This window comes from Crocodylus porosus, unplaced genomic scaffold (genome assembly GCF_001723895.1).
Source record: "Crocodylus porosus isolate Cpor-Errol unplaced genomic scaffold, CroPor_comp1, whole genome shotgun sequence".
NCBI classification, from domain to species: Eukaryota; Metazoa; Chordata; order Crocodylia; family Crocodylidae; genus Crocodylus; species Crocodylus porosus.
In genome coordinates, this window is record NW_017728910.1 from 41,292,893 (window position 1) to 41,316,652 (window position 23,760).

The 23,760-nt window shown below is 37.3% G+C and overlaps 1 protein-coding gene across 1 annotated transcript in view; it reads left to right on the forward strand.

The window, feature by feature from the left end:
- Positions 1–23,760, forward strand: part of SLC25A36 (solute carrier family 25 member 36) — a 41,945-nt gene that overhangs the window by 7,135 nt on the left and 11,050 nt on the right. Inside the window, exons 2-5 of the mRNA XM_019533080.1 lie at positions 6,900–7,070; positions 12,062–12,139; positions 13,805–13,905; positions 22,670–22,736. Coding sequence (XP_019388625.1) covers positions 6,900–7,070; positions 12,062–12,139; positions 13,805–13,905; positions 22,670–22,736 — 417 coding nt within the window. The remainder of the gene's footprint in view (positions 1–6,899; positions 7,071–12,061; positions 12,140–13,804; positions 13,906–22,669; positions 22,737–23,760) is intronic.

A 23,760-nucleotide genomic window follows, 5' to 3' on the forward strand; every position in this document is an offset into this window, starting at 1 on the left:
AAACAAACAAACAAACAAAACCTTACATGCAATGAGTGGTCTAACAGGGAGTCTTTGTCATCTGGCAAATACTTCTGGTTGCCATGTTAAAAGTATGGGTCTTGTGTATATTCCTTGGACACTGCTAACCTTAACCATAGAGTAAAATAATACGGCCCACTTATTATTTTGATGTCTAACAGCTTTGTGCCCATACAACTTACCTGTAACAGGTTTCATCTTCCCCAATGTTTGCTTAAATTTCCAGCTCTTACACTAGCACTGATATAATTCCTCCTGTTGATGCTGGAAATGTTAGTCCAGCCTATAGAATATCTGAATGGCTCAGTGGTTACAATTCTGGCTCTCTGTCCATGATGGTATTTCCATCTGTGGAGTTGCACCTTTGCTAATGCAGCAATGAGAGGTAGTTAAGCAGAAATGTTAGACTACACATCTCTGATAACTTGTCACTTGCTGTGTTCTTGATTGGCCAACTGTAGAAACTTAACTTGTCAAACTAGGTATTTTCCTTCTCACATCATTGCCAGTAATAAAGTTTCTGTAGGAAAAAGTAGGCCCTGGCTGTTATTATATAACTTCATTGCCTTCACTGAGATGGTTAAGAGAGCAACAATGATGATTTTTAAGGTATTAATTGAAAACAGAACAAGCAAACAATAAATAGGCTCCTTTTTGTTCCTTAAGTGGGCAGATACTTTTTTTTTTTTTTTAAATATGCAGTGGGGTCAAATCTATTGCATCACAAAAGTACAGTTTTCATGTGGTAATTTTTCCTTCTTGGCAGATCCGTAGCAAGGTACCAGTCATGCAGTCTTTAAATCGATAGGGTTTTACATGGGGACTCGGAATCCTCTTGTATAGACTGCACTATAGGATCAGAAGCTATGTCATGACATCTCTGGTGAGAGGTAAGGTTAATAGGCTACATGAGGAATATGTTGGCAAAGCTGATAAGACGTGGTAAAAGTACAGTTAAAAATACTTTTCAGATTTTAGAACATGTTCTGTAGGGTACTCTGTGTGAGTGCTGAATTCATCCTTCACCAAGCAGCTTGCAGACATTGAAAGGAATTGGAAGAAGTGTATTTTAAACTTCTTTGTAGAAACCATTGCTTACAGTCTGCTTGATGACAGTGTTGGTAAAGATTTGATCCCATAATAAGGATCGGTCACTGTGACCTGCATTTGAGTAAAATTACTTGTGGACATAAGTTATTGCAACTTTCTTTGGGGGGGTTAAAATTTAAATAAACTATGTACCGACTGGGCTTTTAGGGAGGAATAAGTTGGCTTTTCCCCCCCTGTAAAAACCATTCTGTATTGGGAGATATTATGGCTTTTGTTAATGCACAAATAGGAAAAGTTTGTCCCCAAATTTAAAGTCTGTCAGGAGTGAAGGCAGCATGATAAGTGCTAATTAGAGGTGGCTTTGCTGGCAGCTTACAGAGCATCTCTTACTAAACTGTAGTTGCTGGCCATCTATTAATGGCATGCCAGCATCGTGAATACAAAGAAGAGACTGTTTCTTTCACAGTATTTCTGGTAGCTATCCTGTTAAATCGGCAAGCCAGGAAACAAAAAAACTAATGATGGAATTTGCCTTGTACATGTGTACAACACGTGTTTTCTATTAAAATGGACATTGGTCTCATTTATGCTATTTGGAATGGCAGCTGACCTGTTTAATAAATAAAGCTTTTCTTGTCTGCACAGATTATAATGCTTACCACCATCTAATATTTGAATTCTTTGCTCACAAATTCTGTGTATTGAATACCAGTTTTAGGATAAGTGAGTTTTGATAATATGATTCATGTTTAAGATTCAGAATTATTTTATTTAAATAAATCCATTTTTTCAGGACCTGGTGTTCTCCTAGTACTTAAATACCTGTTCAGTGAGTTGTAACTGCAGTTAGGAATTATATCCAACTGAAGTACTTAAGTGGTTGTAGATTTTTTTTTTTTTTCCATCCAAACTGGTAGACGGCCAATGAACCATTGGTCTACAAAAAACTTTGTAGCCTTACTCTCTTCTCTTTATTGTAATTAAAAAAAAAATTGAACATTTCTCTCCCCTTTTCTACTCTGTGACAGGGCAGGTGCAAAACCTGGGTTATTCTGTGTTTTGCAGAAAGCTAAACTAAATAAACAAGGTGATACGATTTTTTTCAGTGGAGGTTTTGATCTGGCTCAGATATTTCCTTGCAACTGGAATGTTGCAGCTTTGTGCTATTATATGATAATAAAAATAGTGTTTTGGTGTTGGCAGAGTTGAAAGAAATGTTGAAGGAGCATAAAATAAATATAAGGTACTGGAACTAACTATGCTAAAACTATTGTAATAATCTTTTAATTTTGACCTTTTGGTGGCTCTTTAAATTGTTTACTGCACAGGTGGTCAACCTGCCACACATCAGGTCCTGTTTGTGGCATGTAGCAGATCAGGGAGGGCACAGACAGCACAGTGGCAGATAGGGCAAGGAGCTGAAAGAAGAGCAGCAGGGCAGAAAGCAGAATAGCAGGTTGGGCAAAAGAAGGGATCCTTGTGGTCCTCTAGAAGGGTTTAGGGTTAATTTATGTCATGCCTGCCAGAAAAATTGGCCCCTACTGGTTTACTCTACTTAGCAGTAAGAATAATCTGTCAAGTATTACCTAGAATCTCTGTTTTGTTGGCGAAAGATAATGTAGGAAAGTATATTCAGGCTTAAAGTGTTTCTGCAGTGGTCTGTCTGTCTCTGTGTGTTGGTAACTCATCTGAGCACTGAGTAAACCTGCTTTCCTATATCAGAAAGTTCTTTTCACTTTTGAAGTTTATTGTTGAATAAAGTAATTGGCTGGTATGGTATTTTCTTGAATATAGTGAGTCTCGTTTCTCAGTGATACTCATCTCTCCAAAAACACCTGTATGAGGACAAAAACCCAGTCTCCATAATATTCATTTAGGGTTCTGTGAATTTCTTCTTTGTAGACTGGAAATAGAGACACCAACATTGAAAACTAATAAAATGAGGTGTTCTTATTTTTCCCATTTTTATAAAATGTTTTGTACCTTAAAAAAAATTAAGATCTAAACTCTGGTTTGGTTGTCTCTTAGAAAGAAAGTAGATTTAGATATCCATTTGAAGCTCAGGATGAGAAAAAGTGACAGTTTTTTTCATAAATGTGTATCAAGGTCTGAACAAGCAACTGTAGCAGCCTTTAGCTCATCTTACTGGCTCAGCTTGCACACTTCCGTTTTAAGAGCATTTAATGTTTGAGCAGGGTTTTTTTGTGCAGCTTATTTATGACTTTCATAAGTTACACAGATCTTTCCTTGTCTTTCATAAAAATACATAACAAGTATCTATGGTATTTCCATCCTAACATTTCTCCTCTACATCTGCCAGCATATATTAATGTGATATGGTATTATAAAAATTTTTCAGTGAAAAGTACCTTTTATTTTTAAAGGTACTGAAAAAAATGCTAGTATTTTGGCTAAAGCACAGATGAAGGGAGGAAATCTGGGCTCTGAGCCCAGCTCTGTCACTTCCTGTGTTGTTTTGGCAGGTTACTTAATCACTGAGGATTGAGTATGCTCTGACATGCTGGTTTTCCACCAGGTTGGACCAGACAAATGTTGCATATCAATCAATGCCCATGATTCAGTTACCTTGTCCTGTTGAAGAGAGGGGTAGTTAGTAGGTGTGTGCGAAATAGGCTGTATTTGATTTGGATTTGGCCCAATTTGGGGGGGACAGTGATTTGGATCACTGTCCTGATCTGATTCAGCCAAATTGGAATCTGAAGATTCAATGCTGATTCGGAGAATCAGCAGTTCGGCCATAGACACGGCTTTAAATGTTTTTTCTACATACCTCAAGGTACCAGGCACGGCTCGTGAATGCTGAGATGGTGGGGCGGATGGAGCATCCCACAGGAGTGCAGAGGACCCCCCTGCATGCTCAGCAGAGGACCCAGAAGTAGTTTCGGTCTACTTCTGGGTCTGCTGCCAGGGGACACCCCTGCCCCCCCCTTTCCCCCCCGCTAGGCAGTTGGCTGCGAAGGGACCCTCAGTGCCCCCCCCAGACCCAGGAGGCACCAGTCACCAAGCCGGGGGGAGGAGGGGGTTGGTCCTCTGCACACTTCACAGCAGACCTAGAAGTGGACTGGAAGTGCTCTTGTGGGGCACTCCATCTGTTCTACTATCTCAGTGTTCACAAGCCTGGTCCCTTGAGGTATGTTGAAGAAAGTTTAAAGCTGTGTCTGTGTCCGAATCATTGAATCTCTCTGATTCAGAGGGTGCCAATTTGATTTGGAGAGATTAAAGAGTCTTCTGATTCAATTCGGATTTGGAGATTCAGCCGCCAAATCAAGCCAGATCTCTGCCGAATAAAATCGGCAATCAAAGCTTCCCACGGCCCTCTTAGTTAGCCACCTGAAACAGGTAATATTTGCATAAATCTTGAGACTTAACCCCCAAACACTTGTATAATGCTTTTACTGCTAAAGAACAGCATGCTCTGGATGACCGATAATTTGTATGCAAAAAAAGAGAGAAGTTAGTTTATGCTGCACATGACTTTCATTGAAGTCAATCAGAGACTTCAACATAAATGCTAGAGTTTATCAGTGAGGTGTATGGGCAATTCAGTTTTATGTTTTGCATCCACATCAATGATAAGAGGCAAATACTTGCGTGTCAGTAACATGCAAAATCCGAATAGCTTTTCTTCAGAATCATAGGCAATTAGAATTGGAAGGGACTTCAGGAGGTCATCTGCTCAACCCCCCTGCACAAAGCAGGACCGTCCCTATCTGGAACATCCCAGCCAAAATGCACTGAATACACTGTTATTTCTTTTAATTCTCTTTCTTCTTTCTGCTTATATTTAAAAATAAAACTAGTCTAGTTCGCATTAGAATGGGATTATTTTGGATAAAGTGTCAAAGCATCTGAAACCACATTATTTAAGTATTAAATTTAACTGCATTTGTGCTGACACTTTACTTTGAAAATCACTTAAAACACTTGGATTGTCATCAGAGTCTGATTAGTATAAATGAATTCTTGTACTCTTCCCTAATTTAAATTTCTGCAAACTTTGCAGATTAATGGCTTGAACTTGGTAAAAGTTTAGATCAACAATAAAAGGCTCATTTGTAGTTCGACTTTTGTCTTATGGAACTTTTTTAAATCTTGGTTTTCTTATCCTTTCCCTCCCTCTTCCAGCCCTCAACTCCCTTGTGCATTTGCACATGTAGTTACATTACAACATTCAAGTTCTAGTTGGAAGAAGCCCCAAATAAAATAATGGAGAAAACCTTGAAAGGGGGAAACACGTTTCCTAAATCTTTCTGAGGTATAGGACTTTTTATCACTATATATGAGCTGAGTGTAATTATCATCAGCATAATGCTGATTTTTATATGTTTTTGTGGCTATAAAAGAAACGTTTTTATTTTTACTAGTAGCTTCATTTGTAATGAAGATATGTAAAGTTCATAAGGTAAGTTAATACCCTGTTGTATACCCCCTACATACATAGGCTGTTGTAGAATTTGTCTGCCAAAGTATTTATGTACCTCTCACTGTACAGTCTGCATGCTAATTTTGAAATCTCTTCAATATTTAATGCACAAACACTCTTTAGTATGTTGAGGCTCTTAATCTTTCAGTGATATTATAGTGACACAGATTACTGAAAATAGAAGGAAAAAATTCTTGACACAGTTTCTATTTTTAAAACTTGGAAGGGAATTCTTTTTAGGATAATCTTAGTCAGAAAGGGCTGATTCGCTCTTGGGATCAGTAACAGGATTCCAGCACATAGCTAGTTTTAAATGTAGCCCAGCTGAAGATGACTAAAGGTTATGATTATTCTCTGTATATCCTTAATTGACTCTGTGAATAAATAGTGCCCTGTAGTTTCATGAAGTTTGCAATACAAATTGTAATCACAGTTTCCATTAATTCCCTGCAGAAGGAAAGGATCAGTGTTAGATACAGAAACAAAACCTCTTTTGTGTGAAAACTAGATCAGGTCTCCTGCAAGAAAGTTTTAACTCTTTGGAAAAAACCTTGGCCTGGTTTGGAACATTTTTGGAACATAGTCAAGTAATGTTAGCAGGCAGATAAGAGCTGTTGAATAAGGCAGCAATACTTATAAGAGTCATTTCCAGTGTTGAGAAGCTTTTAGGTTTCCAGCAAGAACAAACAAGTTTTGACGGCACTTTGCAACTGTCTGTGGGCCCTGCATGCACAGCCTTCAGATAAGTGAGCGCTAGCGCCATTAAATTCAGTGGGTATTCAGCGGGTATAATCAAAATTGATGCTCTTGAAGGAAAACTCTTAATAGATGTTCAGAAAATCACTATTTTCCCTTTGCAACCTTCAAAACAAAGTGGAGTCCTTGAAATAAATGAAGGTATGTAAAAATAGCTCTTAAAATATTGTGCCCACCTACTTTATTTGCCTCCTCTCCCTTTGCTAAATGTAATGCCACATGTATTGTCTCTGAACCCATATACCCCATAGTTTTATAAATGAGATTTTTAACAGGTTTTTTTTTTTTTTTCTTTAATCAGGCATATGCTAAACATTACAAGAGGAAGGTTGAGACACTAGGTTGTCTTCCAGAGTAGATTGTGTTCTTGTGCAGTTCTGCTATGGTCAGTTACTTGTTTTGTCAGTTAAGTATATTTACTCTAAGCAGTTAAATTAATGGAGAGAAATTGATTTGTGTCTTTCATTGAAGTACAAGTGATAACTGCAGTATTGTTGTACAAGTTGAAAGCACAGGCATCCTCTTTCTGAGTATGATATTGTGTCAATTTATATGCATCTAGTTGAGTATTAACTTTTTCTGTTTCTGTCGTGACTTTAAACTACAGTAATCTTCCTCCTTTTTGCAGATGTGGAGGCACTGTTGGGGCCATTCTGACTTGTCCGCTAGAAGTTGTGAAAACACGGTTGCAGTCCTCTTCTATAACGGTCTACATCTCTGAAGTTCACCTCAACACTGTGAGTGGTGCTAGTGTCAATCGAGTAACTAGAGTTTCCCCTGGACCTCTCCATTGTTTGAAGTGAGTACCACACGCACGTTTCTTGTTTCACATACCCTCTTTCGTTTTCCAGAGGGGATTATTTTCCTTTGTGGCAATATTACAAAATCTTAGAAATGGCGCTTTCTAGGGGAGAGCTGATTTTGTACAGTTGTTGAATGTGATAATGTTAATCACAACTCTATGTGCAGTTATTCAAATGTAGCATTTGGATATGTTTTGGGGTAGTAAGACTGAACTGGTACTTCAGCCCCAAAAGAAGGCCCACCAAAGGATGGCATTGATTAAGTAATCGGTTCATTGTCATGAAATTCTGTTTCCGTGTAGTTGTTCATCAGCTTTTGATGATCAGAGAACTCTGGATCAAGAGAAGAGTCAGCAAACTTATTCCCTCCAGGATCTCAAGTCCAGCACTCAAAAAGTGAGAGAGAAGCAGTTATGGTCTTGGTTAGGACATCACATTGGGACTCTGGAAAAGTCAGTGATAGAAACCAGTTCCCTAGGAGTTGGCTGCCTTAGCCCTAAAACCACATTCCTGCTCCTGCAATTCTTTTCTTCACAGCACACATTCCTACTTCATCAACAAAATCAGCCTCCTTTGCTTTACAACCCCATTCATTCCCACTGTGGGTTCATCTTGTGTACTGAATGAGGCAGGGGTCCTGTTGAGCATGGATCTTTGATCAGGAAGAATAGGAGGGGGACTTTTTTTCTTCTTCCAAGAGCAGATGTTTTTCCCCCTCTTTTGTTGGAAATAGTCTTCATATTTATGAATGAGAATTGTTGTTTCTACCTGTGCAATAGTGTGATTTTTAAACTTCGCTTATTTGGAAAAATGAAGAAGTGACACCCATTTAGAGAGTCCCTTGTGCCTGTTGATCACCTTAGCTGTCCAGCCATGTTCTTTTTCTGGTACTGTTCCAAGCAGCATTCCTTGGCAATTGCAGAGAAACTCAAGTGGTTGTAAACCTGATCCCCTGTGTTGCCTTGCCCTGCACAGAATTTCTGTGCATGGGTCAGTGTTAGATCTTTGGGAAGCATAGTATCTAGACCAGAAAGGTTTCATATTTAACATAAAAGTAAGACTTCTGATGGGATGCATTGGGTGAAACAACTTGGCACCCAAAGTCTGAACTCAACCTTTGCTTAGCAGAGTAGGTCTTTAATCAAATGGTGGTGGTTTTGCATGAATGTTAGTAGTATTCAAATTTGACTGTTACAGTTTTACAATTGTTGTTTGTGCAATAACTAGCACTTCTGTCCTGGCTAGTGATCTGTGCAAGAGAGGTAAAATCCTGATCCTAATAGGGGAATCAATAGGGGTCTTACCCTGGAGTACTGCTATTAATGGCACAGCATCCTCTGCAAGGGGTGCTGTTGACTTCCAAGTCTGGATTTCAGAGCAGTCTTTTGAAATGAGAAGTGGGTAACAGCAGTTTTGTGGCTTCTACTCTTAGAAGGTGAGAAGGTGGATGAGAAAGTGTTGATTAAGTGAGGTGTAGGAGGGAGGCTTCTGTTGGTCCCAGAAAGTATTTGCTCCAAGGCTGATGTAAAAATGTGCTTGAAAGCAGTGGAAATGTACTACCATCTGTTTTAAGAAGCAAGCCCTGAAGAGCTTATTAGTTCTGCACCCCCTGCCAAGAGCAGTAACTACAACATAAGAACTAGACTGGTAGCTGGCTGTTCTGAGGATGTAACAACCTCTCAGACTTCGCAGTAGGAATAGCTACTGTACAGTTGTGGACAGTAGTTCTATCAGTATACAGGAGCCATACGCTGGCATAGCTATTCACTGAGGGAGGAGGAATATGCTGTGCAGATCTGGAGTATGTAATTGTTTACTGACTGCATCTGCTGTGTTGCACCTTAAACCAGATAATTGTATATTGGGGGGAAGGTGGGCTAAATGTTTTTCTTTTGACTAAAATAATTTCAGATAAAATTTACTAAGCAGCTGTATGTGCTTTCTGAAGCAAACCCATTCTATACAATGTTTCTAAAATAAAACATGATGATATTCTTGGATAGAAGTGTGCATTTCATTGGACCATCCAGCCACAGGGTGCTGATTTTACATCACAGCGCCTATCAGAATGGTTAGGTGAACTCTCTTTGCAGTAAAACTTCCTGTTAGCTACTCCATGTGGCCCAGGACTCGCCATCAGTATTGTTTCTTGGTTCAGGCAGCAGATGTATCACAAAAATCTTGAATGAAGGTATAGCTGTTTGCCTTTTGGTAGCAACTCTTATCTGTCTTTAATTTAAATAATGCAGGTGAGGCTGCAGGAGCCAGCTGTACAAATTTTAATGCCATTGACTACTTCCTGAGTGCTCACTAGTAACATGTTCTTTTTACATTTTGTTTCTTTCAGAGTTAATCTCATTTACTTTGCTTTCAGCAATTGAGTGCCCTTCTGCATATATACATTACACAAGCTCATTTCTCTTTAGAATGGCATGTTTTAACCAGTCCAGTTCCACATATAATAAAATCTAAGAGCTGTTGCCAAAGTTGAAATGGAGTGAATTTTTAAAAAGTAGCTTAAATTCAAGTATAATAAGAACTAGAATGATTTTTCTTACATTTAGATGTAATGCTGAACAGTTGCACATTTCCTAGTCTATCAGATTTCCTCATTGTCTGTGTAAGACTTCTACATTGCAGCTAGAGAAGGAAAGGACAACTCCCACACCCCACTCCAACCCCTCCCACCTACACGCACAAGATGGTGGGTATGGTAGTTGGGGGGGGGGTAGTGGGAAGAAACGTACACACACACACTAAATAACTAGGTGCCAATTGCGCAATAAAATCCTCCTCCTTTCTTAGTTTATATCAGTGATGGTAATAGATGTCTGAGTTATCCACAGCAACCCCTAAAAGTTATCCTATGTTACATACTCTTACTTTCAACCAAAATATTTTAGTAGTTCAAGAATAAGTCAGTTGTTTAAAAGAAAAAAGCAGTTAAAACCTAGGTTTTAGCACTGTTTGTCCAATGGCAGCCTTTTTCACTGTGGGTGAGTCTGTTAACAAGTATTTAGATTTCCTGACTATAGCTCTCTGTTATTGTTTCCTTCTTCAGATAAAGGTCTGAATAAAACCCACAAAAACATTATTAATAGAAAAGGACATTCAGCTTTTTAAGTGATAAATTTCCAGACATCCTAATTCCTGGAGCATCCCTTTCAGTATAGACAAGCTCCAGGTGAGGCCAGTCATACTTCAGACTTATATTCTGAAATCTGCTGGTGACTTGAGAGGTGGTTTTACTACATGCAGTTTCAGGTGAGCCGTTCTCTCCTCCACTATAGGTTGTGAAATTGCATCTAATTTTTTCAGCTGTGGGATGTGGACGAGTGCTCTTGTGCAAGAAGCACAAGAGCAACTGATCGTAAAAAGCCCTCCCATTATATGGAATGCACACGCATCTGTGTATATTCTACATAATAATAAAAAAAAAAATCAAATGATCACAAATGTTCAAAATGCTGGTTTTCAGAATACTTTGAAATCCCCTAGAACACTGACTTAGATGTATGTGTATATTCAGACTAATCAGTTTAAACTTCTCTAAACAGTTTACGCAACTATGAAATTTGTACAATTGACTGACTCTGCTGTCATTAACCTGTATATCTTTTTGAACAAGGAATATGCCTGAAAAATACTGTGTGTATTGGATGGCTTATCTAAGCTGATAAGCTTGGAGTCCTACATTGCAACATCCAGTTGAGTGGTTAAAATTTCTTCTTGCAGTGGTACTGATATCCTCTCTTTTTTTCCTCTGTATCCAAAGCTGGAATTTTATAATCAAGGCTTAAGCTTTTAGATACATTTTCTGTAGGGCCAACAATGTGCACGTTCAACAAAACCTTATTGTATCCAGGCATCTTGGAACAAACCCTGTGCTGAGATTCATCACATGTAATATAGTCTACTTTAAAAAAAAAAAAAAAATTACACCTCAGTGGAACAAGTATTCCAAATCCTTTAATGCTGACGATAGTAAATTGAAAGTACTGTGTTAATGCTCAGTATAAAGCTTATTAAGCTAAAGTGTATGTTTCTTATTCCTTTGTCTATCCTCTTAAAAATGTCTAGTGGCCTTTGTTCACCCCCACTGTTCCCAGAACTGTAAGGTTACTAGTCTCAACCCTGCAAAATGCTGCACATCTTATTCCTGATCCAGCAAAACTCTTACACACTTACTTAAGCTTAAGCATGATTAGTCTGTGTGGACACAATAAGTTACTCATGTGATTAAGTTCATTATATACTAAAGTGCTTTGTGGATTGGAGTGAGAATACTTGTGCCTGGTAAGGAGTCAAGCTATACAAAACAAGGGCTCCAATTTTACTTGGATTTACAGTTGGTAACTTCCATAGGAATGCATAGGATGAAAAACTAAGAAGAAATTGATCCCTTAACAGCTAAGCCTTAATCCTGCAGAGTGGTTGGGAAGAGATGGGGCTACTTCAGTACATGCCCTGTCTAGCTGCATTTGTTGTGAGGGAGTTCCCAGATCAAAAGGAATAATGTGTCTGGAAACTGTATTTTAGGATAGGGGTCAAGAACTGGACCTTCACTTGTGTGTCTTACAGTTTGATAAATCTTTTGAGTGACAGTAGAATTTTTCATGAGACTTAGATTCCTCTAAATCTTATGTTGGGTACAGGGAAGAATTGGAGAAAGGTGCAATAAAATTGAATGTTTGTTCCTGCCTTCTGAGAACAAATGTGAATCTATAGTACAGCAGATGATCCAGTTCTAAGAATGATTATTAATGTGTTGTATTTACTATGAGAACACTGCTTGCCAGAAAAAAACATTACGCATGGGTGATCCCTGTGACTTAGATGGTTAAATCTGTTAAAATGACAAAATTAGTAGTTTGTTTATTTAAAAAAACCCAAAAAACTATATTACTGTGTACTGCAGTTATCCGCTTTTAATATATAGTTTTGGTTTGGTTTTTCTGTTACAACTTCTTTTGTGTTTGTTTTTCAGGATGATCCTGCAAAAGGAAGGTCCTCGTTCTCTCTTTAGAGGGCTAGGTCCTAATTTGGTAGGCGTTGCTCCTTCCAGGTAAAATAAAAATGCCTGTTTGATAGGTGAAATGACTCTGCCATATGTTAGACATTTGAACTATATATTGAGTGTTTTTGTGGAACAAGGTAATATCTACATTTGTAGTATTAGTAGTATTATTCTTTATTATTTTTTGCATAACATAGAGCATTAGTTTATAACTTTTAGCTGTGGGCTGGAAGAAAGTCTAACTAGAATTAAAAAGGCTGGGGCCTAAATTGTCTTTTAAGTCCACTTGACTAATTCCCCTGAAAATGCTGAGGAATACTTTGGTATACTTGCCTCAAATTGTGTGTGCTCTCAAAAGTGATTTTAAATTTCTCTCTCTAAGTGGATTCTTCTTTATGGGGTGCTCTGTAATGGTCGGTTAACTCTTCTGAAACTGACAGATGAAATATTATAGCTTGTGTATGTGTGTTTGTTTTTCTTCAGTTTTCACATTAGAGTTGTCTGATTGATAATGTATTTAGCCTTGTGAGTTAGCACATCCTGGCTTTTTTTCCAGTCTTCAGCTTTCATCAAACACTTTGTTTCAATTAAGCTTTTGCTAAGTGACTTTCACAGCAGCTCTTTGTTTGAATAAGCTGTTAAAAAAAAAAAAAAAAAGTTTTATAACTCATAGCATATTCAGCTGGTTCAGATCCCATTTTAAAAATTACATCTCAGAAAGCAAGTACTTTATCATTTTGTTCTGAAGAAAAACATGTTTGCAGAGCTAATCAGATTAACTTAATGTTCTGTTTAATGAAGAACGTGGATATGTATTTTGATGGGGGCTTTTTTGTTTGTTGGGCGGGTTGATCGTGTAGATTTTGTATAACGGTTAAAAGTGTTCAAGTCATTGCTTGCCTAATAATAATAATAAGCACATACATGATCGCAGAAAATAATTTTTTATAGCTATTGTGAGGTTAAAACAACCTTTCTAAAATTTGCATGGTAGTCTGTTTAGATGCTAAAAAACACATTGGTCATTTTTAGTATAATTTTTGATTGAACACAATTTGTAAATACTTGTATAGTTCTTTTGTATTTGGTAAGAAAATTTTGTATGAGTCATTTCAGATAGGTTCAATCAAAAACTGAAAGGAAGAAGTGGGAAGGATCTGTTTCTAGTGTACTATGTAAAACTCACACTCTAAGCAAAGCAACCCAAAAATAAAGAATGGTTCTTTGGATTTCTCTCTTACCTTCTTTCTAAAAAGTAGAACCAGTGTGACAATGTAATATCATTAAAATGAGTATTTTGCCTAGTACAGTCTGGTGTGGCTTTGTTCTATGTTTTCATAAGTAATAAGACTGCATGTTAGTTAAGCAGGCCATTGCCACACAAGATGACCCAAAAGCTGCAGTTCTCAAGTTCACAATTAAACCCTTCACGCTTGTTATGGCCAGTATAGATTTTGGAGTGTTGCAGAAGGGATGAGATGAATAAACACCACTCCATTCTCCCCCCCCCCCAAATTCTCATTCCCCATACCTCAGGATTCAAGTGCTTGTGGAATTGCAGCTTGAGCTGCTTTCTTTATAGTAATATTTTTGTCATTGTATAGTATCTCTAAATAATGAAGCCAGAGATCTATCTGTTCTACATTAGCAGTGCTTTGTAGCTACATCTAAGTAAGATACAGAATTAAACCTTGGATTTCATTCTGATTTTAGAGCAATATACTTTGCTGCTTACTCAAATTGCAAGGAAAAGTTGAACAGTATTTTTGATCCAGATACCAGCCAGGTACACATGATTTCAGCTGGAGTGGCAGGTAAGAATCTGTAACTTTTTTGCCTTCCTTATTTGAGATGCTTAGCTGTGACTGTGAGGCTGCCATATATGTGAAATAACAGTGCTTGAATGATTCTGATTTCGGTAAATAGACATGTAGGTGACTTGCTTCTTGAGTATGGAAGGCAGCTTAAGAATAAATGCATGGAAATTGAACTTTACATTAATAGGTGTCTGTAGGTGTGTGTGTGAATGATGTATTGTCTAGATGAACTGACATGCTTTCTTTGATATTTTTTGTGAAAATATAAAATATTCACCAAGTTCTAACTCTGAATAATTTAACTGTGCTTTGCAAACTAGAAACAGTGTTGTCTATGCTGAATTTTGGTTCAATAATTTTTAATATATTCTTCTCCCCTTTCTTTGATTTTGTTACTTCTTATGTTTTATATATTTTCGCCTTTTTGAAAGATATTTACAGGTCTTTAAAATATACCTGTCCTCTTCTCAAATGCTAAAACATTTCTAAAGTTTGCTCTCGTAGTAAGTAATCCAGTTAACCTTTTTAAACCTTCTTCAAGAAGGAGTAAAGTTGGATGGTGTGTTTAATTTATTGGATCATTACTTTTGAAAATTTAGATCTGACTTAAGTCTTAGGTCCAAAATAAAATTGACTTGGTGGCTTAAATGTAGTCCTTGGTATATTCTACCATTACAGAGATGCAGTGGAATGGTGCATAGTTGGTCATCTCCATTTGGGAGTAGTAAACCAAAGATGTGAAAGGTCAGGCAAGAGCAACATTGGCAGAGGTGTTGCAGAAACTGATCATCACCTGCTAGTGTAATACCTGCTGCTGACAATATCCCTCATGTTGAGGTGTTTTAAAAAATATCCTTTTTTTTAATGCAAGCTATAAACATTTTAAATTCTCACCACTCAGCTTAAGTATGATAGAAATTGAAATGGTTATTTAACTGAATCGTACATACCAAATTATACGACCAGTACATGATGCTTATATAAGTATGTCAAATGTAGTGTTAGTGTTAATTGTGTTTAGATATAGATCAGTAGAAACCTCTGGTATGCCCTAAAGCAGATAATTGACTATGATGGCACAAATAATTTGTTGTCTAGTATAGGAACTTAAACATACATTAGATTCATGGGCATATATTGTAGTGGTGGATACCATAAAAAAAAATCTAGAGGTATATAAATATGAGTAATGTCTCACTTTTTTTCAGAGAATGAATACTACAGCCAATAGGTCAACTGTTGAAAATAGAAAAAAATATGCTAATGCATTTGCTGAAATAATAGTTTTTATGCTACTATATGTTTTTGGTATAAATAATTAAAGGAGGGAATTAATTATCCAATTAAATCCATCTTATTCAATTAACTGCTTCAGGGATCCTTCTTGTGTAATGCTACTTTTTCGATTACCTGTGTTCTTTTTCCCCCCAGAATTATAAAGAGATGTAACTTTTCTCTTGACAAAAAACTGAAGACATGGAAATGTATTAGCACTGTCTCTTCTTTTTTTTTTTTTCTTTCTTTAATTTTTTAACTTGACCACTTTAATCTTTCATCTTGCATAGATTATAATGTTGATTCAGATGACCCTTATCTTTGGAAGTTCCATACTTGTTTCATAGTGAAAGGAACCTGTGCAGATATGTTCAAATAGCAGCTTTCCCTATGCACCTGAAGATGCAGATCCTGATTTGTCAGTGAGTTCTGTGTCTGCACTTTGTTTACCACCTAGAAGGGTGATGCTACATTTTGCATTCATGACGATTGGATGCTGGTTAAATGTCCTTAAGCTTTAGCTGTTTGCCTCTCTTATGGTTGTACTCAGAGACTTTCATATTGTGTACTAGCTTTAATACTGAGAACGCTTTCCCAATTCTGTAGCTATTTTTTTTCCTTCAGTTTATAACAGGGTAGTAGTGCAGTACTGATGAGCATTTAACATTTAGCTTCACAGTTATACACCTAAAAAAAATGGTTGGTGAAACTGAATGCCCCATGCAGATTCACAGTGAAGGTAGCTATTTTTTTTTTTCTTTCTTAAAATAGCTTAGCATAATGTTTTCTAGAACTTGCTAAAAGCCATTTACAAGCAAGTTCTGTAAATAATCTTATGATTCTTTGTACTGGGCATTAGTTTGATAATTAATTGAAAGGGTTGTTTTTAAGAATTAACATAGCTTCTGGAAAAATGCTAACCTTGTCATTTTTGTAATTAAATTCTAATAAAGCCTTTAAAAGAATACTAAAATTGGCTTTTAACAATTTTGTCTGCACAATTTTTATTGCTACATAATGTCAATAACTTATGAAGTAAGAGTGCGGTGAAATCCCAGGGAGAAAATTACTAGTCTTAGTAAGCACTAACTTATTTGATTCTTGAAACTATTTGATATAAAATCGTTATGATCTTCTTTTATAACTTAAAATTGTGCATTAGCCAGGTGAATTTGTTTTTCCTGCTTCATGGCAAAGCTATCTACTCTGACATTTTTTCCACCCAATTTCCCTGTTTGAGAACTGACTTGCATTATTTAATTAATGTCACAGAGTAATATTTAATTGTTCATATACTATTTACATTAGAAAAATCTAAAACTAAGCACTCAAAGACTACATGTTGCTTTTGAGCTATACAGTCTTTTTTTAAGAAGCCACACAAGGCTGTGAAAAGTAACGTATATCTTTAGTGGTGCACCAATACATTAGTCTCATATTGGATCGGCACAGATATTATTGTCTATCGGAAATCAGCCTCTTGTGTCCAATAATTTGGCTGATAAATGGCTCATGCGGGCACACAGCCGCAGCGCAGCACGTAGGCAGTGAGGAACGTGGCCCAGCAGCTTGGAGAGCTGCATGGAGCTGGTAAGTCTGTTGTGGTGGAAGGGGTGTAGAGGGAGAGGGCAGATCAAGGCCCTTGGGGTGAGGGAGGGAGTAAGGCTGTGGCAGGTGCTGCCCAGCTGGGGCGGGGCGGGCACAGGATGGAGCCACGGCTCATCTGGGGAAGGGAGGTGTCTCCTGCCGCACACACCGTGGGAACACATGGGGGAGACATGTGCCCCCGAATCTGCACGGGGAAGGCTGGGGCCAGGACTGCACCAGGCTCTTCCTGGCAGGGACTGGGCTGGGCTGTGCTGCTCGAGGCAGGTGGCAGCTGTGCTGGGAGGGAGGTTGGGGGAGCTATGGCAAGTTTTAGGGTGGCTGTAGCACCCCCGCCCCCCCCCCGGCAGCCCTCCTCCCAGTGCCACTGCCCACTCTCAGCACAGTCTAGCCCCAGCTCTAACCTGTAGTGACAGCCATCCTGCCCCATGCAGACCTGGGGGGCATGCCTCCTCCCCCTGTCCTCTTGGGATGCACGCAGAGGCAGGAGCTGCTGCCCTGTCCCACCCCAGCTGGGCAGCACCTACCTCAGCCCCGCTCTATTCCCTCACCGCGTGGGCCTCAATCTGCCTCCCCCCACCTCCCCTTCAACCACAACAGACTTACCAGCTGGACACTACTCTTCAAGTTGCCGGGCTGATATCAGAAATCAGATTGGTATTGCCCAATATGCCTCCTTAAAAATCAGCTATCAGTATCGGCCCCCAAAATCTCTATTACTGAACCTCTGTATACCTTTAATTAAAGAAAAGCTCAAGGCACTTACCTCTAATTTTCTGTGAATGTAACTTAGAGCTGTGACTCATGAAAAGAACCTTATTTGTGGCACAGTATGTAATGTGTTAGTAGCTATTTAAGTAGTCAGATTAAAAACGTATTGTTTTTGTGTCCCATACTTCTGAGCAAGTATCTGAAGCTAGACTTGGACCTTATACTTAAACAAAGTGTGGAAGAATTCTAATGCCCGTAGTATTTTTTTGGAAGAAGTTGAGCTACCTCTTTCATTGAAGAAAATGTAAAAGTATGCTTATTCTCTTTCTTGCTCTCTCTTCACAAGATGGAGTAACTCCCTCATTCAGGTCAATAGTAGTTATTCTTATCCTGTGGAGGGAGTCTGTACTCTCATTTTCTATTAGTTATATGTGCCATGTGTAGATGGAAGGTCACGCGTGTTTAAAATTTGAGAGACAGCATCCCTGTTGTTCAGCATTAGCCTACAGCATGCAGTATTCATTGACTTCATTCCTAAAGTATTAAGTTTTGGATTGAATGTGGTTTGGTTTTTTGTTTTGTTTTTTCTTATAATATGCAGTAGCACTGCATCTTTCCCCATCTGGTACATTGTGATATGTTTTGTATAAAAACCTTAATGTGTCAGTATAAAAACCTTAATATGTCTATGAATGTTAGCTGCCAAGTTGCATTTAAAAGATTTAGCATATCATTTAAACTCTGTGCATCATTTACTGCTGTGCAGCCCTACTAAAGTAACTGAGGATATTTTTTCCCTATTATGAGGAGTTGAACTATTCAATTCTGTTGTACTTTTAAATTAAAATAAAATAAAATAAAGATTCACAAGCTAGCTTATGACGGCAGATCTTTTAGGTGTATAGGCATTGTTCTGCCAGTTCTAGAAGACTGTTTAAACTACAGTTCAGAAGCTAAACACAATTTTTTTAAAATACATTTTTGGTCCACTTTAATATTAGTGCACATAGTAGGCATAAACTTTTTAGTTTTTGTGACTTTAAATAGCATGGACACATTTATTGAACCAATAGGCAATAAATAAATACATTTTAGTTCACTAGCCAATGACTAAAATTTGGAAGTCTGACCGATACCGAAAGACATCTGTTTTCTCAGCCCTGTGACAAGGTTAGCATTTTTTTAATGGGATTTTTGGGTACTTTTCGTTTTTAAAATTTGTGAAAAGAGGTAAGTATTTTACAATCTGTATAATTGAACTGCTGCAAATGGCAGAAATTTCAGTACTCAGTACACTTTACAAAACTATTTTAATATCTGTGGCCTGTTTTGGTATTTTTTTCTTTTTCTTTTTTTCCTAAACTTTTAACCTGAAAAAGTTAGATCTCACAATAACTAATTCACAAATCCTTCCAGTGGGATTCAATTTGTACACATGTGTCTGATGAGGTCACTGCTTGTTGTTATGATACAGAAAAGCCTGTGTCTATTTTAGGCATTTACTGTACATTTCTCCCGTGAAAAGAGTGAGATCGTGTCATCTCATGCTCCCCATCCGCAGGTCACTTCCTGCAGAAATATGGACTAACTTAAACCTCGTGAGTACTGAACTGAGCGTCTCTTGCAGCCTCTAGTGTAAGAACCACACCTTGGGTTTGTAATATCTATTAAATACAAAAATAAGGGGAATTCACTTCCATTATCTGAATACAGATTATATGCATTTTACAAAAGCATCGCTTTTCCTTTAACTCTTAAACAGAGTTAATTCTTCCAGTGCAGTTCAGGGAAAGGTGGAAAATACCTTTTACAGATAGCTGCTATATTATTTAGCCAAGTTGGCTACTATAACATCCCCTTCACAGACTAAAGCCAGGCCATTCAGTCTTTTAGCGTCACACAGCTGCATTTTAAAATGCTGCAGCTGGTTTCATGTTACCATACTGTATCAAGACCTCCTCCTTTTTTTGTTTCTTTTTGTTGTTGTTGGGGTTTTTTTTTCTATTTTACTACTTTGGATTTTGAATCCAGTATTATATATTCACATGCGCCTCTCAATTCCACTTGTCTTACAGTTACCATTTCAAATATGATGCAGAATAGGAATACCTGGGATCTTACCTGTTTAAGCTTTTTGTTGGTGTGTTCTAAAAGAGAAACTTAGAATAGTTGTTTCCATCTGAAATTCAGCTGTACTTTGTAGAAATAATTGAAGGTGAAATTAGAAGTTCTTTTTTAATAATGAAAAATAGATCTACATTTCTCAAGTGTCCATTTTAAAATTCTGGCAGTAATAACTTAAAACCAACCATAGTTTCTTGATAGAACATTATTTATAATATTCACTTGCTTCTAATTAGTGAGTTACTTAGTTATAACCATGACATTCCATAACTTTTCCAATTTGACATGTGAAGCTATTGTGGGGGAAGTGAGGAAAGCCTACGTAACTTGAATTGTGACTGTCCTTTTAAATGATAGTTTTGACACAGGCTGCCTGTGTGAAGGTAGATAAGATGCTTAGACTTCTTAATCAAAGATATCCAATAACTTTGGATGCTTCAGTCTTAGGTTGCTTTAGCTGAGGCCTGCAGTGTTTGATCTTTCAAAGGTACTCTGCAGCCATAGTACCTGTAAGAATTGGGCCTCTGAGGTCTCAAGGGGCTCACCCAAAATGACTGGACAGTTGGGGTGGGTAGGGGGGGGTTGTTGTTTGTTTGGTTTTTTTGATTGAGCCTGGGGATTAAGCCTCTATGAACCTCGGTTTTTCATTCTTTTAAATATATTGATAGTTTTGGAAGAGATCTTTTATGTCAGAATAACGTTTCCTTACCACACGAGGCTGTTGTAAAGCTAAATTAGTTAGTGCTTTGGGAAACTGATATTAAAATAATGAATACCATCATGTAATAATCCTAGAAGACTTCAAAAAGCATGGATAGGCAGACTGGGACACAAGTATACCCTGTTTCTGCCTGTTTGATATTGGTAATTGGCAGAATCAGAATCTTTTTATTTTTCTATTTAAAAAAAAGAGACTAGCAAAGGTGCAGGCAAATATACCACTTGCCTAGCACTTCAGAAGGCATCTTGCTTGTGACGTTCCACTTGTGTACAGTAGTGAATTTCCTCATTGCCCCTTTCGTTGCTCAATATTGCCCTGGACCTAGGAGCCTTAATTGAGCCCTTTAGGTTTAGTAGGAAAGAAAGCACCTTAGAAGATAAATCATGAATTCAAGTAGAACTTGACACTGACTAAATAGTAAAGGATACCCCTGGCATGCCATCATAAATCAGCAGTGACCCATGGAGTTATGCTAGTATAATGGCATGCAAAGTAAATCAAGTCCTAGAAGTGCTTTCTAAATGGATGTTATAGTTGTCTTGCACTATGCTTTTTAAAGATCTTCTGTGCATCAGTATAGAAAACCAGTTCTCCATTGCTTTGTACCTTGTGTAGTCATTTAAATGTGTGCAAAATTGGTGTAAAGTAGGACTGTTGGGATTTGATGGCATTTTACATACAGTTATAAAGGACTGCACATGCAACTTGGCCATGGGAGAATAAGGTGCTGGCTCTTAAACACCAAATCAAGCTGCCTTCACAAAACATGTTATGGCCTGTATTTCATGTAAATGATAGGGTGACATCAAAAAGGGTTTTTACAAGAAGCTAGTTTGGAAAAGCATGTTTTTTTGGTTAAAATTTATCAACTTCTCATTTAGATTAAATCATGTTTATTAGAAGTTATCCTCTATGCTAGTGTAGTGTAGCTAAATCTTTAGAAAATGTCCTTTTTAATTTCCAAATGTAAAGCTAGTTAAGGATAGTCTTCTGTTGTTTGAAATCTCAAATTAGGATTTAATCACCCACTTTTAAATTAAGGCTTATAAAAACCTTAAAACAGTTAAGATCCTTTGGCATTTCTGTTTTTGAGTATTTCAGGCATTTGTGTATTTTTTCAATGTAAATGTAGAAAGTGATTTGAACAGAAGTAACTGGTATGCAAGCAGTTTATATTTACTGTGTTGTAGTATTACAATCTGGTTGTAAATAATTTTCATTAAGCTTATCAAAGCCCCGTTGCATGTAGCTGCAGTGTGCATCAGAAATGCACTGAACAAGAGACTCTTGCTTTCCTAGAACCCTAGTCCATCTTGCAGGAGGCAGCATGCCTGTATCATGATAGACAGCCAATAGTGTGTTGCTCGGGAAGCACAGTGTCAAAATTAATTACTGCCTGGCAAATGCTTCTGCTCTTCCCTTTCCCTGTCCCCGCCTGTAGACATGTCACCTCATTAATGGTGCATGTATCCTACTATAACTGTAAATTTATCCAGAGCTGTCTCTTAATCTGCTCTTCCATTCTCTGTGGTTGTGTAGAAGTAAGAGAATCTCTTTACTTTCCTTCTTTCTTTTGAAGTGGACAGAAAACCAAAGCTTTTACCAATAATCCTAATGCATCCCAAATACTTGTCTGATTAGTTAGAAGCAGTACTGTTGGTTTTTGTACAGTTTAAATGTTTGTATGCTTGTACAAGTATTCCTGGGGCCAAACAACACTCTTTGCTTTTGAATATTGAATAACAAAAACTCTCCAGTTTAACTGTTCTTTAGAATGTAGTATTAAAAAGCTTTTTAATGTACCTTGTAACTTGTGCCTTTTAGCTGAACCATAGTAGCAGTTATTTAGTTTGCATGCTTTTAAACTCTCATGGTATTTCAGGTAGTAAATTAAATCTACATAGAATGCTTTATATTGTTTTAATTTGCTTTAGTTGCATTTGCACTATGTGTTTATTGAAATCTTTCAAAATTTGATTGGCTGATATCAATCTAGCTAGTCTTACTGCTTAAAAGTGACAAAATGGGATTAATATGAATAGATTGGCAGAAAATCAGGCTGCTTTTATATAGAAAATCTTCTTTACTAAGAACTGAACTTATGAAATATTAATGTAAAACAAACTTGAAGTAAGAAAGTTTATTGGCTCTGTGGACTTGTAAAAGTAATAATACCAATAGAGGCCTACAATGGGAACCGTTTTAAAAATCAGCGTAGTTCGAGTTGTCACATCTACCGTACCTTACTGCATACATTTCAGACTTAACTAAATCTGTTTTTATTATGTTAGCAAATCTAATGTTTTTTAAATAATATTTCTTTAGGTTTTACTGCAATCACAACAACCAATCCTATTTGGCTAATAAAAACACGATTACAGCTTGATGCGAGGTAAGATCTTCTTAATAAATAAAAAAGGAATTTATTGGGGAATGTTTACCGATATTATTGTCTAATAAATAGAATAGAGTAATGCAGTAAAACTGATTGTCTTCCAGAGGGTGCTTTTAATAGCTAGGAAATCAGTTGATACAATTTGATCCTGAAGTTTGCATGTTTTTCCAGTAATTAAATAGATAGCAGTATGATCCTGTAGATTCTTGTAGCCAGCACTGAATAGTTTCTAAAATGATCAGTACTTCACTAATGAAATGCTACCTAAAGTATGGAATCTTGTGCTTTTTTATTCCTTTGTATTGTGGACTTACTAATTGAAAAAGAGAGAAATCATGGATCCAGATGCAAAAATTAGTTCCATGGCAGGCTACTATTAAAAATTGGCTGGATTTTTGGCATATAACATTAGTAGACATAATAATATAGGGTGATGCGGGCTGTTTTTGGATTTTCTTTTTTACATTATTAGCCCAGAACGAATTGCAAATCTTTACTGCTGGGAGGAACTTAGGCAATGTTGGATAAGAATAATTTGTTCCATTGGGTTTTTTTTCAGTTTTTTAACTCCTCCTTTCTATGTTAACTTCACACGTGTGTTTTTTAGCTGACAAGTCATAAAACTGCTTTACAAAGCTCGATTTTAACTTGTAGCATGTAAGTGTAAAGACAGAATAAAAGCTGGCCAGTGCTTAACTGTTTCCTTTCTGGTTTGAGTTTTATAGTTACCTGAATGGCTCAGGTACCAAAATTCCATTGAAGATCAGTAGAACCTAGGTTCCAAAATAATCTATGCGATTCTGAAAATTTTACCAGCTGTTTGAATCATTCGTTGATTACCATAGGTAGAGCAGAAAGTATAAGAAATAAACAGCAGAACAAGACCACGAATAGTCTGTAGCTTCTGACTTAGTTTCATAGTTTGTAGGGTCGGAAGGGACCTGAGCAGATCATCTAGTCCGACCCCCTGCCATGGCAGGAAAGAGTACTGGGGTCAAGTGACCCCAGCTAGATGTTCATC